The sequence below is a fragment of the Anopheles coluzzii genome, chromosome X, assembly GCF_943734685.1.
Source record: "Anopheles coluzzii chromosome X, AcolN3, whole genome shotgun sequence".
Classification (NCBI taxonomy): Eukaryota; Metazoa; Arthropoda; class Insecta; order Diptera; family Culicidae; genus Anopheles; species Anopheles coluzzii.
This window is the reverse complement of record NC_064669.1, coordinates 19,880,135-19,895,780: the sequence shown is the minus strand read 5'-3', so window position 1 is coordinate 19,895,780 and position 15,646 is coordinate 19,880,135. Positions and strand designations below refer to the sequence as shown.

At 45.4% G+C, this 15,646-nt stretch overlaps 1 protein-coding gene across 4 annotated transcripts; it reads left to right on the top strand.

Moving 5' to 3' along the window:
- Nucleotides 1-6,145: 6,145 nt before the first annotated feature.
- On the top strand, nt 6,146-11,284 carry LOC120951829 (double-stranded RNA-specific editase 1-like). Of its 4 annotated transcripts, XM_040370802.2 has the most exons (5): nt 6,146-6,354; nt 7,015-7,181; nt 8,762-8,960; nt 9,856-10,517; nt 10,609-11,284. In XM_040370802.2, exons 2-5 carry the CDS (start codon nt 7,029-7,031, stop codon nt 10,807-10,809), a joined length of 1,215 nt encoding a protein of 404 aa, XP_040226736.1. In that variant the 5' UTR covers nt 6,146-6,354; nt 7,015-7,028; the 3' UTR covers nt 10,810-11,284. The 4 variants fall into 4 exon arrangements, with proteins under 4 accessions (XP_040226736.1, XP_040226745.1, XP_040226725.1 ...); XM_040370811.2 differs by lacking the exon at nt 7,015-7,181 and having other exon boundaries at nt 6,147-6,354; XM_040370791.2 differs by lacking the exon at nt 6,146-6,354 and having other exon boundaries at nt 6,470-7,181.
- The last annotated feature ends 4,362 nt before the right edge of the window (nt 11,285-15,646 follow it).

The window sequence follows — 15,646 nt, the reverse complement described above, 5'->3', positions numbered from 1 at the left end:
GTAAGGTCAGATTCATCTTTACCTATGAGACATTATGTGCCTCATATCTCTTTGAATTCATCCAGTTCCTGCTTTTTGGATGTGTTAAATTTGCATGAACTCTATCAGCTGAACGGGGTGCATAACCATTCAAATCATTATCTGGACCTGGTGCTCTCTAACTCTGCTGCTGCTGCTTGTTCTTCTGTGTATCCTGCTTCGTCACTGCTCCTGCCCCAGGATGCCCATCATCCTGCTCTGGAAATTGCGTTACCGTCTTCTTTATTTAGGGCTAGTAGGGTTAGGAATGAATTGCCTTCTGCTCCTAATTCATTGAGTGTTCGTTTTAATTTTCGTCTTACAGACTATCGTAAACTTAATTCTATTCTATCTCGTGCCGACTGGTCTTTTTTTTCATCAATGTACATCGGTCGACGAGGCTGTCCAATCGTTTAATGCTTTGTTAACCTCTGCACTCCTTTCATGTACACCTATTTTTCGTTCCCCTCCTAATCCTCCCTGGTCCAATCATACTGTTCGCAACCTGAAAAAGGATAGAATGAAATATCTTAGGAGGTATCGTCTGAACCGATCTGCTTTCAACATTCGTTTATTTAAGTACGCTGCCTCTGCGCATCGATTGTACAACAGGGCTTGTTTTGAGGCCTATTCGAGAAGACTGCAATCGCGTTTCCGTTCTGATCCAGCATCCTTCTGGCAATTCGTTAGGATTCGAAGAGGGTGCAATACGTTACCTAATGAAATGGTACTTGGTTCTCGAACTGCCTCTACGCCTGTTGAGATCTGTGAGCTATTCTCTGCACATTTTTCCCAAATGTTTGAACCACCGGTTAGTGACCCTAACCTTATTGAGGGTGGGCTACTCTACACGCCAGAGAACTTAATTAATCTCTCCGATATTTCGGTTAGCTCTGAAACAGTTGTACAGGTGTTATTTGGGTTGAAACGTTCTTTTACTCCTGGTCCAGATGGCATTCCTGCCTCAGTTTTAATAAACTGTAAGGACGTGCTTGCTCCACACCTTGCTAAAATTTTCAACCTTTCACTTTCTCTCGGGGTCTTTCCTGCTCTTTGGAAATCCTGTTGGCTTTTTCCGGTACACAAAAAGGGATGCCGTAGCATTGTCTCTAATTATCGTGGGATAACTCAAACATGTGCCACAGCCAAAACTTTTGAGCTATGTATCTTTCCAACCATACTTCATAGTTGTAGTTCCGCTATTAGCCCTAAACAGCATGGGTTTATGCCTGGTAGGTCTACTTCTACTAATCTCATGTCTTTTGTTACCAATATTTTCAGATCTTTTGAGGCAGGTACCCAACTTGATGCAATATACACTGACTTTCATGCTGCATTTGATAGTTTACCCCACTCTTTACTATTAGCTAAACTATCTAAACTTGGTTTTGGTGATGGCATTATTAGCTGGCTGTCCTCATACTTAAGTAATCGATCTTGCAGGGTTAAAAACGGGTCGTGCTTATCTGAGGAGTTTTTTTGTACGTCAGGTGTCCCTCAGGGTTGTGTGCTAAGTCCACTTCTGTTTTCTTTGTTCATCAATGATGTCTGTAATGTTTTACCTCCTGATGGTCATCTCCTTTATGCGGATGATATCAAAATCTTTTTACCTGTGTCCTCTTCTTCTGATTGTATGAGTCTTCAGCATTACCTTAATGCATTTGTTCATTGGTGTTCATCCAACTTACTTCGCTTGTGCCCTGATAAATGTTCTGTTATTTCTTTCTCTCACTCTCTTTCTCCTATTTCATTTAACTATACTCTCCCTAACTCGTCTCTCTCTCGTGTTTTGTCCATCCGTGACCTTGGTATTATACTCGACAGTCGTCTTAACTTTAAACTGCAGCTTGATGAGGTTCTACTAAAAGCTAATCGAACTCTTGGGTTTATTTTACGTTTTACCTCTATTTTTAGAGATCAAAGCTTCTTAAGAAACCTTTATTGTGCTCTGGTAAGGCCTCTTCTTGAATATGCTAGCATCATCTGGAATCCTCCTACTATTGATGGCTGTTCGAGAATTGAAAGCATTCAGCGCCTTTTTACCAGGGTTGCTTTTCGTCGTTTGTTCGGTGCTGCCTCACTACCTCCCTATGAAACGCGATTGCAGTTATTCAATCTTCACTCTTTAAGCTTCCGCCGCCAAGTGTCTCAGGCATGTTTTATTGGTGGCTTATTACTTTCTGATACTGATGCTCCTGATTTACTCTCGTCCATCTCGTTGTATGTTCCCTCTCGTTCCCTTCGTCCTCGTGATCCTCTGTCAATTGAAACACGTCATACTCTTTATACTTTCAATGATCCTATTCTATCCTGTTTCAGGTTGTTCAACCACTTTTACTATCTCTTTGATTTCGACTCCTCTCTCAACTCTTTCCGTAACCATATTTTTTCTTCTAATTCTCTTTAATTATTCTTCTAAGTTTCATTAAGTTTTGATAGTCTCTACGCTCTACCTATGCTTTTTTGTTTAATTTTTTTGCTAGGGCTAGACTAGTTTAGTTAGGCTTAGTTTTTCATGAATTATTTTGTTTATTTGTTAGGGTTTATTTAGTTTTAAGTCTGCCTTATTTAGCCTTGATGGCGGATATTGTATTAATAAATGAAATGAAATGAAATGAAATGAAATTGAATATCCATAGAAAAAAATGAAAGCTCCACAGCTTCATTGGTTTGATCAATAGATGGCGTATTACAACTCATCATTATATTGCTATCCTTTTCTTGCAATGTGTTTCGACAAGTTTCATTTTATCATGACCTATATAGCCTTCTAACTTTCTGAGCAAAAATCTACATGAATGGTCGTGTGGTCAGATACGTGGGTATCAACACCAACGACCATTACTCAAATCTCACTTGCTTCAGTGCTGGTGATTTCCGTTGGAGTTTAGTATTTAAACAATCGTATCGCCGTTCTAGTTCTACCGATGCATAACTTCAATGCGAAACCATACAACAGTACAGCGGAAATGAGAAAGCTCTCCTCCAAGCGATGAAGCTCAAGTGGTTGGGGTATCCCATCAACAGAGAGCGCCACCAGTTTTTTCGCTATTTTTAGAATGCATGAGTCGTTTGCCGTCTGCTAAACGAAGTCTTTCTATATTCCGTTTAGGTAGAGAACTTGAGTCGTTTAGAAGCCGTTTAGTGGTCGTTTAATGGATTTGTGGCTCTTGGGATCCCACCAACAGAGAGCGCCATCAGCTTTTTCGCTATTTTTAGAATGCATGAGTCGTTTGCCGTCTGCTAAACGAAGTCTTTCTATATTCCGTTTAGGTAGAGAACTTGAGTCGTTTAGAAGCCGTTTAGTGGTCGTTTAGTGGATTTGTGGCACTTGGGCTAACGACCATCTTTCCGGGGGCCCTTGTCGTTAATACTCTGTCCACTTGTAGACATACGGCATACTACAAACTAGAAATCTTCGGCGACCGCCTAGTCCGCCTACCGTTAGGTCCACCGCTGGTTCATGACGGTGTTTTTTTTTATCGTGGAGGTGCATCCTTCCCCCTGCCTGCAGCGTATGCATCGAGCAGGAGACAGTGTGGCAGTATGCAAGTTGCACGCTGGATAGGAGCGGGCCCGCGACACCGCCATCATTCCGCACATCTGTATGCCCGTCGTGGGTTCTAACCGCGTATGAACCGTTCGCCGTAGCAAGAACTGACTATCCGGCTACGTGGTACTCAAGTCCTGAAAAGGCCGGCATGACCGCGTAGGCCATTACGCCAATAATAATAATAATAATAAGAAGAAGAACTTAGCATAGCAGTCCACACTCGGGGAAGGTTTTTGTTTTGACTTTGGTGCTGCCGGGTCTACTGCTGTGGCGCGACAAATGCACGGAATGCACTCGACTAAAACATGAACCTACCGATCCGAACCCATTCCAACGCAGTGCCGGTCGCACGGTGTCATGATACCGACTCAAAACCAACAAGCCACCAGATTCTGGACGGACAAGTGCAGTATCATACGCGCACCGCAATAAACAAATCCAGAATCCTCTTTTGTATGGATTCAATTCAAAATGTTGTTTCCACTTGCATCCGCTAGCTGAATTAGAAATAAATGTGCAACATATCACACGCACGTTTGCTTTGATCGTGTGTCTTTTTAATACCCCCAACAGCAGAGCCGATCGCAAAGATGCCAATGCCAATGGTTGTGTTGTCTCTCAGGTAGCGAGATCGAAAATGCGTGGTTTTTTATAGCCGCAGCGGATGAAAATGTACGCATCAGAATCAAATAGTTTTGAGGTTTCCAAACGCACGCACACACGCAAACTCGCTCACACACACACACACACACACACACACACACACACATACACGCGCGCGCACACATGCATGAACGCGCGCACGCCATCACGCACGCACGCACACACACACACGCACATACGCGCGCCCGCGAGCATGAAAGCGCGCACGCCAGCACGCACCCACGAAAGCGCGCTCGCGAGCACGCACCCCCGAAGTCGCGCAAGCACGCACTACCCCCCCCACTCGACCACCCCCCCCCCCCTCCCTCCCCGCATGATCGATTACGGCTACCTTATCGGTAGAACGGTTGGTTCAGCATTGTTGTAGCATCCTCATCCAAAGCGCCAGGCGGGGTGGGGGATCGCGACATGATAGAGTGAACGGCCACTTTCCCCGCGCTGTGTGTGTGTGTGACGAGACCCAAAAACTCGAGACAGATTTCGGCACATTAAAAAAAAAATTTATAGCCACTATACATTGTGCTACATGATGCTTAGAAGGTCGTTGAAGCATCAAACATGTTCAAATAAAAAAAATATTAGATTAGTGTTAGACGTTCTCCAACGCTTGTTTTAAATAGGCTTCTTCACCCTCAATTGGCAGGGGCATCGAATGGTCTCATCAGCAGCGGCACGAAATAAAATAAACCATCAATACACCGATAACACTTCAAATCCTCCCAATCCAGCTTCTCCCACAGCGTCTCAAGGTCACACACAAATTAATAAATACTAACACCCACCAATAACAATACACAACCGCAATGCACATATGAGTATCAACGCATACACCGCAACAGCCAATCAGCTGGCGGCGGAAGGAACGGGCAGAAGCGCAAGTAAGGCAAGGCAGGGTGAGGGAGGGAGAAGAAGCGGACGAAAAAATGGGCGCCAATATTTTTAAATTTTTTTACTGCTTTTTTTTTTTTGCTCCGCCGCCATAAATAGTTCGTCCATTTCGCCAACAGATGGCGCTAAACTTGCTCGACCCAGCGCAGGAATCGCTGAAGTCCAGCGCGGGGATCGGGCCAAAATCTGCGCTGGCCAGCGCAGATTTTGGTACATTTTCTGCGCTGGAAACTGCTCGAATTTGCGCAGCGGGTTGCATTGTATAGCAATTTTCGAGCAACTATCTAAGTAGGTATAATATACAGGTGGGCTTTTCCCAAGGTGTATGAATGTAGAAGGCTGATTTTTATTGCTTTTGTTTCTGAATGAAGATTTTAAGAGTGTTTTGTGTATTCTCCAAGCCTCCAGAAAGCTTGTTTGAACAAAAAATTTCACCCATCCTGTCAAAAAGTGATATTGAAATTTGGTTATAAAAAACATGCTATGAGACCACATGGACTACATACACTTTGATTCCAGATTCGATCACCTGATTTCTTTAATGCACCTTGGGATAAATGTAAACAAACCCGTGTTTTCGAGCAGATACTCGAATCTAATTCTAGCTTTTAGGCTAAAATTTTCTAGACTGAAAATCGCAGGCTAGTTTTTTGTGTGGTTTTGTATGGATTGTTTACATGATTTCAGCCTCCAACTGTCAAACTCCATACAAAAAACTAACTAGAATCGTGAAGGCCCCCGATATTTGATTTTCCAGTCGTTTAAGCTTAATCAATGGCGCTTGGGATGTGACCGCTATGAACCAAATCTAAACTATCTCCTTTAAATGAATGAAAGATGTTATTTTCTCGTGCTGTTCTTCATGGGACAGATTAGCTTCCATCTCCGACAACCCCCCCCCCCCCCCCCCCCCCCCCCGATAAAATTACCGATAAAATTTTGATGCGCCTATCGAAAACCGCAAAAATTATCTGGCCACTTTGCTTGTTGGGAACGTACCATTCTAGTTCGGTTCAACCGGCCGCACTCGATTGGCTGGTTTTGACAGCATCGAAACCGTCCATCTTGCATTCGTTCCAGAGGTAGCGCGCGCGTGCGTTTGTGTGTGCACTGAGGGAAAATAACAATTTGGTGCGCTGCTGAAAATGTTCGGTGACAAGTTAAAGGAAAAAATCGAAACCCAGTACAAACAGCATTTCGTAGCGGCAGATAAAGCGCTGGATATGGAGCAGGTATAAAGCGGGGTGGGCCTGGGCGACCACTCCACGAAACGCCAGGGCCAACACCACAGAGGGCTCTGGTTTGTGATGGGTAGGGAAATGGAGGGGGGGGGGGGGGTGGGACTCGTGCATAGTGTGTGCTGTCTATTCTGGCCCGGCAAATCGGCTGCACGGCTTTCGCCGGAATCCGCCGGAAGCTTTCCGGTGCTGCTTGCGATGTTAGTCACATCATTCGGTAGCAGTTCTGGGTGGGGAGGGTGGGTTTCTTCCGGATCCTAATTATTCACCTATGGTGCACCGACGTCATTCAATCATTGTTCAGTTAGGTGTGAGGGAGAGACGGGGCGTATCCCATCCACAATCCCATGAACTTGACCGTGGACACTCACCCGTTCGGTTGATGCACGGTCGGGTTGTAGGCAATGTGGAATGGGAAGGGAAAGGGTAGATACATGGCGGCAGATACTGCTCGCTCGCTACCAATCGAGGAGTGGGATGTGAAGTGGTTAGCGTTAGCATGGTTTCTCCAGGGCCTGACTCAAAATTAGCTTCATGTGGAACTTCTGTGTTAAATCGGAACTTGTTGAGAGCATCGGTAAAATACGCCATCAACCCCCATCATCTCAGTAACCGACAATTGCTTCAGCTAATGCCTAATGGTGTTCCCTTCAGTCAGTGGATGGTGGATGTCTTCGAGCCGCAGGCGGTTGCACAGCGCTGGGCGATTGTGTCCGGTTGAGCGAAATGCGCGTCGCCCCACAACTTCAGCCACCGGAGCTCAGGCTATTGCCGCGTCCCCACGGCGAGCGTCCTCTCCTTTCCCCTTCGCCGGGGGTAAAGTATGTATATCGCTGGAACAGTAAATAGCACTAATAATCTCCCTCAATAGCAATTAAGAGCTTTCCACAATGTTCAAGAACCGCGGCGGCGGCGGTGGCCGAAGGGAAACGGTCGTTCTGGATGGTTGTTTTGTTTTAGCGAGCAGTAGCGGGCACTGGGAGAGAGGGAGTACCGAAAACGGAAACCTTTTCGGGGCGGGTGTGAAGCCACAGGGTCTCCGCAGTGGTTGTGCGCCACTGCGCCACACTGTGGCTGCTGCGGAAGCGTAACGCCACATTCATCCCCGGGTCCCCGGGCCCGACAGGTCGGGTTTGTGTTGCTTGCCCACCCCATTCCCCCTACACCACACCCTCTTATTGGCGCGGTGCCAGCAGCAAGACGCGTGTACGGGATACGGTTACGCCCAAGACATTCCCTCGGCACACACTGTATTTCCAGCATCGGGGTGCGCACGCGCTGCCGTAATTGGGTGCGTGAGAGAAGGCTTGGCAAAAGCACACACACACACATATATATACACAAAAACCTCCCAAACGAACGGTATTCCAGTCCAGGTCCCAGAACCGGCCACGGTTCCTCGGTTTTCGCAATCGGATTTTGGTTAATATCGAAGGCGTTAATGAAAGGGAGAGTGAACGAGCGTGCGTGTGTATGTATGTGCGAGAGAGCGAGTGAGAGAGTGAGAGAGCGAGAGAGCGAGAGAGCGAGAGAGCGAGAGAGCGAGAGAGCGAGAGAGCGAGAGAGCGAGAGAGCGAGAGAGCGAGAGAGTGAGAGAGTGAGAGAGTGAGAGAGTGAGAGAGTGAGAGAGTGAGAGAGTGAGAGAGTGAGAGAGTGAGAGAGTGAGAGAGTGAGAGAGTGAGAGAGTGAGAGAGTGAGAGAATGAGAGAGTGAGAGAGTGAGAGAGTGAGAGAGTGAGAGAGTGAGAGAGTGAGAGAGTGAGAGAGTGAGAGAGTGAGAGAGTGAGAGAGTGAGAGAATGAGAGAGTGAGAGAGTGAGAGAGTGAGAGAGTGAGAGAGTGAGAGAGTGAGAGAGTGAGAGAGTGAGAGAGTGAGAGAGTGAGAGAGCGAGAGAGTGAGAGAGTGAGAGAGTGAGAGAGTGAGAGAGTGAGAGAGCGAGAGAGCGAGAGTGAGAGTGAGAGTGAGAGTGAGAGTGAGAGTGAGAGTGAGAGTGAGAGTGAGAGTGAGAGTGAGAGTGAGAGTGAGAGTGAGAGTGAGAGTGAGAGCGAGAGTGAGAGTGAGAGTGAGAGTGAGAGTGAGAGTGAGAGTGAGAGTGAGAGTGAGAGTGAGAGTGAGAGTGAGAGTGAGAGTGAGAGTGAGAGAGAGCGAGTGAGAGCGAGTGAGAGCGAGTGAGAGCGAGAGAGAGCGAGAGAGAGCGAGAGAGAGAGAGAGAGAGAGAGAGAGAGAGAGAGAGAGAGAGAGAGCGAGAGAGTGAGAGAGAGAGAGAGAGAGTGAGAGAGAGTGAGAGCGAGAGAGTGAGAAGGCTTTTCCTTCTTTTCACGACAGACAAACATGATAGCACGTCGAAGGATACTCGGAGAGTGTGTGACCACTAATGATTCGCCCATCTTCTCCCAACTTAGCAAACCGTCGCCGATACAGCGGATCACCAAATTAAGGAAGCGAAACACAACGTTATGGCCCTAGACGCTCCGATGAACACGCCCGATTCACTCAGTGGCGGGGAAGGCAGTCAGCAGGAAGGTGGTGGTGGCAGTAAAGCGAAAGACTCGCGGTTTTTCATCAAAAAACCACTTAACGCTTTGGAGCGCAAGAAAAGCGGTATGTTGGATGAAGGAATGTTTTTGATTTTCGCCAAAATTTTAAAGAGAAGGTTGCAGCTGTTAAAAGGAATATTTATGCGATGAGATACAGTGAAAAACTTCAGATAATAGAGACTTTAGGATAAGTTAACTACTTAATACTTAAGATAATGCTTCTTTTTATGTTATAAATTTATGATGTATGGCTTTTAGTAACGTAAATTGAATGTACAGCAATTAGTTCAACTGACACTAATACACCGCCATGTCTTCCCGACTGTCGGGGCAATCATTTCAATCTATGTGACTTTAGAAGAATATTAGGAGCTAGAAAACTTTTGGAATAGATTCTATAAATGTAACTATATGCATTGCTATACATATCATTACAAAATTTGCGACTAATCGAAACCAAAATCCTTTATTGTATGTATTACCTACCCGGGTAGGTGGTTATAGAAGTAAGGGGTAAAAGTTGATTTTATTTTTTAAAGCACATTTTAAAAAATTGAAAAATTCTGAATTTTTCACCACTTTTGTAAAACATGTTTCTCTAGGCATTCTATTTTTTTGGATCGATTCGATAATACAATAAAAAGTTATCATAAAAAGAATAAGCAAAACATACCCGGGTAGGTGGTTATAGAAATGAAGTTAATGTTCTCTTTTATCTAAGATTCACTGTAGTTCATTTATTCAAAACAGCAAAGCAGTTTGCAACCGAATACAGTATGGGATATGATTACAAACTCACTGCGCAAATATGAGAGATAGTTACCAAAGCTAAAGATTAAACCATTTCTCACACAATGATCAGACTGTCTACAAGCGAATGATCCCACGCTTCCCTCAATCTTCTGATCCTCTCTTTCCTGGAAAGTGTTCATGACTCGTTATATTGTTATTTTGAACAGAGAAACAGCGCAAAGCGCGCCAGCTCCGTCGGCTGCGCAAGTGGCTGATGCCGAAGAATGCGATCGTCGCCCTGCACGAGTTGCAGGGCCCAGGCATGACTGAGTTCACCATCAACACGAACGGACAGGAAACCAAGGCAGAGCTCGTGATCAACAACGTCCGGTATGAGGCGACGGCGCCTAACAAAAATCTCGCTAAAGCCCAGGCGTCCGAGAAAGCGCTGCGCGATCTCGTCTTTGCGCAGATGGCGCGAGTGAAGCAGCAGCGCAGTGCGGGTGCCACTAAATCCACCACCGCTTCCAACACCGATGACAATGTGGATGGAGCAAACGGCAACAGTAACGGCGACGGCAACGATGGTGCCGCCGCTGCCGGAGAATCCGAACCGATGGATTGTATCGAGTCGGAGGACTTACCGATGGAGCATCTGGCTGCGTTTGCACTTCACAAACTCTTCACCCAGTGGGAGGCGGAAGGGTTTGAAGTGCCGTTCATAAAACCGTCCCGGACGAAGGTGGTGCCCGCCGCCAGTGGACAGACGGCGCCTGCCGCCAATGCCCAGCCCGAACAAGGCGGGGGGATCATGCCTAAGGTGACGAAGACGGTGGCCGATTTACCATCGGACGCTTCCAAGCGCCACCCAACAGCACTGTTTGCATATGTAAGAAAAAAGGAGGAGGCTCCTCTCACGTAACAAGAGTAACCGTTGAGAGTTAATGTCTATGTTCTTTTTGCTCTTTTTCTTTGCCTAGATGCGCCCACAAATAGCATACGAAGATCTCGGCTCCAACAATGACCAGACAAACCGCGAGTTCATTGCCGGCTTGCGGTCGGACGGGCAGTACTTCATCGGCAAGGGACGTTCGAAGAAACTGGCTCGCAAGGCGGCTGCGATCGATGCCTGCAAGATACTGTTTGGTGTAGAGTTCGACGAGAGTGTGCTGCAGGGTTAGGCGTATAACAATTAGCCTACAATGGCACGTAATTGTATAGAGACGTGAATCGTATGCTGATGGGGCTATATAACTTAATTAAGCGCTTTTAAACTGTAACTTTTAACATTTTTTTTGTGGTATCGAAGGACGTTTAAATCATTTTTATTCGACAATTCTGTTAGCTCCTGAAAGACAGGACCATCCAAGTTAGAGGACTTTTACACACAGGACTGTCACGTCTCGAAAACCTTACGGGCTGGCATGTCCACTCAGGATGTAATGCCGTCACGCTCACGTAGAAGAAGAAAAAAGCATACGTAGAGCAAAGAAGTACACGTTGACTAACATAAACTTAGAAAATATTGACTGATTCATTTCCTACTGTACACAGCGCTAATGCTTTGTCCAAGATTTTTTTTTTAATAATAACTAAGCTATTAAGATTAGCTTTCAGCCGAACCCCAAACTTAAATAAATTGAAAAAAAATACAAATTTAACCGTGTGGAAATAAGGAAACTCGCGTTGCAGGAGGCCAGAACCAAACAATGAGAACTGGCAGGTACACAAACGTGCGCATGATTGAAAATTTGTTTGTATGACTATATATAGTAAGGTGTACGGTCCCGTGGTACAGTCGGCTAGTCGAACGACTCAATAACATACTCGTCTTGGGTTCAAGCCTAGAATGAACCGTCCCCCCCGTAGCCAGGACTACTATCATCTGGCTGTGTGGTATTGAAAAAGTCTCGAAGGTCGTTGCGGTGTGCTTGTAGATTTGATTCCAATGGATTTATCTATACGTTTAATAACTTTACTCGTGCTGATATTATTTATTGGTAAATATTAGTGGTGGGCGGGTCGACCCGAACCTATCGGGTCGGAGCCATCCGTAAGCGACCCGGAGTCGTTCGGGTCGACCCGAAAGGTACAAGTAGGTTCAGTGGGTGCAACTACTCCGGTAGGTGCGAGAAAGCATAAGCGACTTCGACCCGTTGGTGCAACGAGTTCGGGTCGGGCCGGGCCGCGGTAGGTTCAGTTTGACCCGAGGGTGCAGCGAGTTCGGGTCATCCCGATTGATGGGTAGGTGCGAGAAAGCATAAGCGACTCCGACCCGTTGGTGCAGCGAGTTCGGGTCGGGTATTGAACCTATTGGGGTTCAATATACCGGGTATTGAATACGCATGCAGATGCATGCGTGTAGTAGTAGTAGTAGTAGAGATGTTTATTGTGGATAGAAAGAAAAAAAAACATATAGAATCGAACGTTCTTTAACATTGCGTACCCAATGTGCTCTCCTCAATAATCGGGAATGTTTATAGCATAGCTGAGTAGAATATATGTTGTTTGCTGATTTTAAATCTGAGTATATGGGAAAAGTGCAAAAAAAACCCATGCAATTTTAGACTTAACCTAAACACATATATATCTAACCTATATCTTAACCTACATTTGCTAGACCTAATCCTTAACTAGATAGAGAAGAGGAGTGCTTTGTACAGAAAATTATAAACTCATATTTTATGCTTAGATACGTTGTTCAACTAGTTGATTGATTATGCTAATTGAGCTCTGGCTACATTTGTTTGCGTAATTTCCATTTAAATTTCCTATAAATTCTTCCATTTTTACTAAATTACTTCTTTTGTGTAAATCGTTTGTGTTATGCCAAGGTGGTAAGTTCAGATGCATGCGTGTGTGTCACTCGAAGGATATCGGTTTCCCCTTCTCCCGTTTTTCGTTCATAGGCCACACGATCGGCGTTGTGCCGTCCAAAATCTAGAGAAAGAAGACATGCTCTCTCGCTTTGGCACACAGGAAAGTTTTCCAATAGCTTCGGTTTTGCTGGTTGGGTACTGATCTTGCGGGTCGACCCGAACTCGTTGCACCCGCGGGTCGGATTTGATTCCGACTCCGACCTAGCGCACCCGCTGCACCCACGGGTCGGAATCGATTCCGGCTGGCTCGCACCCGACTCCGGGTCGGGTCGTGAAATGAATCGTATGACCTAACACTAGTAAATATGTTCACCACAACAAATATTCAAGTATGATGAAACTTGCTTATTTTGCAAAAAAAGTTTGTAGGATATGTTTACCAATGGAACAACAAACTTTGCCTGGACACAAACCGATAAAAGATCATTCCAAATCGGTCTATTTAGAGAATTCGACTTTTTTTGGTTTCACTTTTTTATTAAATTTTGATCAAAACATATGATCAAATTCACATCAAATTGCAACATAAATGTATAACATAAAATTTGCTTCCCGCCATTCCCTATCACGCCCGCCCGCTAATCTTGCCCGACAACACCGGATGGATTGCACGTACACGCCAACCAAGAGTTACCGCTGGCAAATTCATCTGGTCTAGGTTAACTCACATCATCACCTTTCAAGCTAACGCGGCCCCTTTTGAATCTAGACGAACGGCGTGGCGATCGTACTGATATCTCCACGGTACTCGGGTGTTGATATCTGCACGTCATCAAAGGGACTGGACTTGGGATGGTTGTATAGGAGTTGTGCTAATTCGCTGGATCATTCCTGGAGCAATCCTTCCAGTTTTCACTCTTTTCGTGAGCAGATCCACTGGCAAGTGGTTCTGCCTTGCAGAATCACTCAACCCTAGTGCGATAAGAGAATCGCGCTTACGCAGCTGGTTCACATGACAACGATGAATCCGATGATCGGCCGTCTTAACTTCAAACACTAAGCTCTTGTTACTCGCGCCATGACCCATTTCCACGATTATTGCGCGAATATTTTGGCATAATCGAGTTCACCGCGCTGAATATGTTTATCCAGATTCGCCGCTACCGAAATCATCGAGGCATTTCGTCCTGCTTATTCTGCATGTGTTGCTCTAATAACAGCGTGGGGATCGTTCGCCGCTTCCGTGGCTGTTCAGTCGCTATCCAGAATCCCGATGTTTCGCCTGGTGGTTTAAACGCTTTCGCACAAGCGTGGCATGTTTATATGCGGCAACCTCCATGTCTATTAATGGCCAATATACAAGGCTTTGGGCCATCGATTGTAAACGTTGAAAACCTGGGTGAAAAACCAGTTGCTTCTAGCATTTTTATTGATTCACCATTGCTAAAGTTTGAGGCGTTCCCAAGACTTTTTTCATCAGACGACTGAACGAGACCGTTGGCAACGCGCTGGCAATACCATCTTTTAAAAGTTGACTAGAATAGAACAAGGCCGATGCCTACGCCTGATCTGTTTAATATCAAGTGCTATGGATAGAAATGCGATCCCTTTTATTATTGCTTTTCTCCTGGTGAGGACGAATTGGTTGCATTGATTGCGGGCGTAGGGATTTTCCTTTGGGCAGAACTGTACCTAACACTTGAATCTTCTGGTGCATGTTTAGAATGTATCCCTGCATTGTCAAATGGCTAAGGTTTCTGCTTTTTTAATTTATTGCCCGGTTGAAATTGGTGACGAGCCTGTGTTTTAGGTTTGATTTTTTATGATCGTGCAAGTCAAGAAGAACTAGATGGCCTTACTGGATGCGTGACATATTCCTAGACTTATGCTGTTTATCGCACCGATGCATGTCGCCAGGGTACTTAAAAAGGGTAACAAGCGTTTTGAGCGGTTTGCTCATTTTAAATTTGAAAATACTATCTGTTAAGTTTCAAAAAGAGATCGTCGTGGCGATCGCTCGTAAAGAGAAATTGAATTAAATGAAATTCATAAAATAAAGGTGTCGCGTTTGCAAGATAGGCCGTCCACAAGAACAGGGGAGGCGTGATAGACCCAAGTTGAAGTGGCAAGATGTTGTGGAGGCGTCCGCAATTAAGGCCGGAATAACGAATTGACAGACGAAGGCGCGAGACCGTGAGCAGTTTCGGACACTCCTGCGACAGGCCAAGACTGCTAAGCGGTTGTAGCGCCGGATAAGTAGGTAAGTGATGTTTGCATTATGTTTGCCAAGACTATCCGTGATAAGGTAATTACAAGCCACAAATGGCTTGCGAAGAATAATGTTGATTTTAAGATGTGTTTTAAATTACTGTTTAAAGAGGCGAATGAGATCAATCAACGTCTCTATAAAAAATACCATTCGTCGGAACCGCTGTTATCCAGTAAATTAAAACATCAATTTTATTGAAATTATTACTGTGTATAAAATTTGAAGTTTTCAGCATTTTATTCCTTTCCCGTCTCCAGCATCTGAAACTTCGAGCCGGGTCCAAGAGTTTTGCATAAAGCAACGTGGGTACACTGCCACCCTCTCGTACTTTCGACCTGTCTTGCGGGGGGTGGTAAAATACTAATCTCGTAATCTCTACGGCATAACGAAAGAAGACCGTAAATGATCGTTCTGGGCGAACGAATAGATTCAATAATTCAGCCGCTTCTTTATGTGTACCCACACTGTGTTGTGTCTGTGATTGATATTTCCTGCGTCCCGAAGTGAAGCAATTATCCCGCTGCAAATAGTAAAGCTTGTGTAGGGTCCCATAATCGAAGAAAGAATTGAACATTGTTTAGATATGATGTTTCTCACCCCGCTTTTTTACACCGTCGTGTCGCATCCGGCCACATTATTTATAACGGCTGTTCATGGTGGGTGGAGGTAGGCTACCCAAATGATTTCCGAGGGTTGGCGTAGTGGGGTTTGGTGGGGGTAGTGCTAGAATGATGTACAAGATATTTCGGTGCACTTCATCATTTTCAATGTGGAGGATCCTGCGCGGAAAGTGGAAATCAATGCACATGTGTGGGCATCAATACACACACGCGGGGGCGCGCGGGTTTGATGGTGGAAAAAGGGCGAAATGGTGTACGCTTTGAATTACCCGTTTGATAAGACTCTATTTATTGGGTTCGAGTATAGGTA

What these genes read in the sequence shown, in the direction of transcription:
- LOC120951829 (XM_040370791.2), top strand. Translation starts at nt 6,999, where the DNA reads ATGGTGTTCCCTTCAGTCAGTGGATGGTGGATGTCTTCGAGCCGCAGG. An exon ending in TCCCCTTCGCCGGGGGTAAA is followed by an intron (nt 7,182 to 8,761) that starts GTATGTATATCG and finishes CTCCCAACTTAG; the next exon opens with CAAACCGTCGCCGATACAGC. An exon ending in CAACAGCACTGTTTGCATAT is followed by an intron (nt 10,518 to 10,608) that starts GTAAGAAAAAAG and finishes TTCTTTGCCTAG; the next exon opens with ATGCGCCCACAAATAGCATA.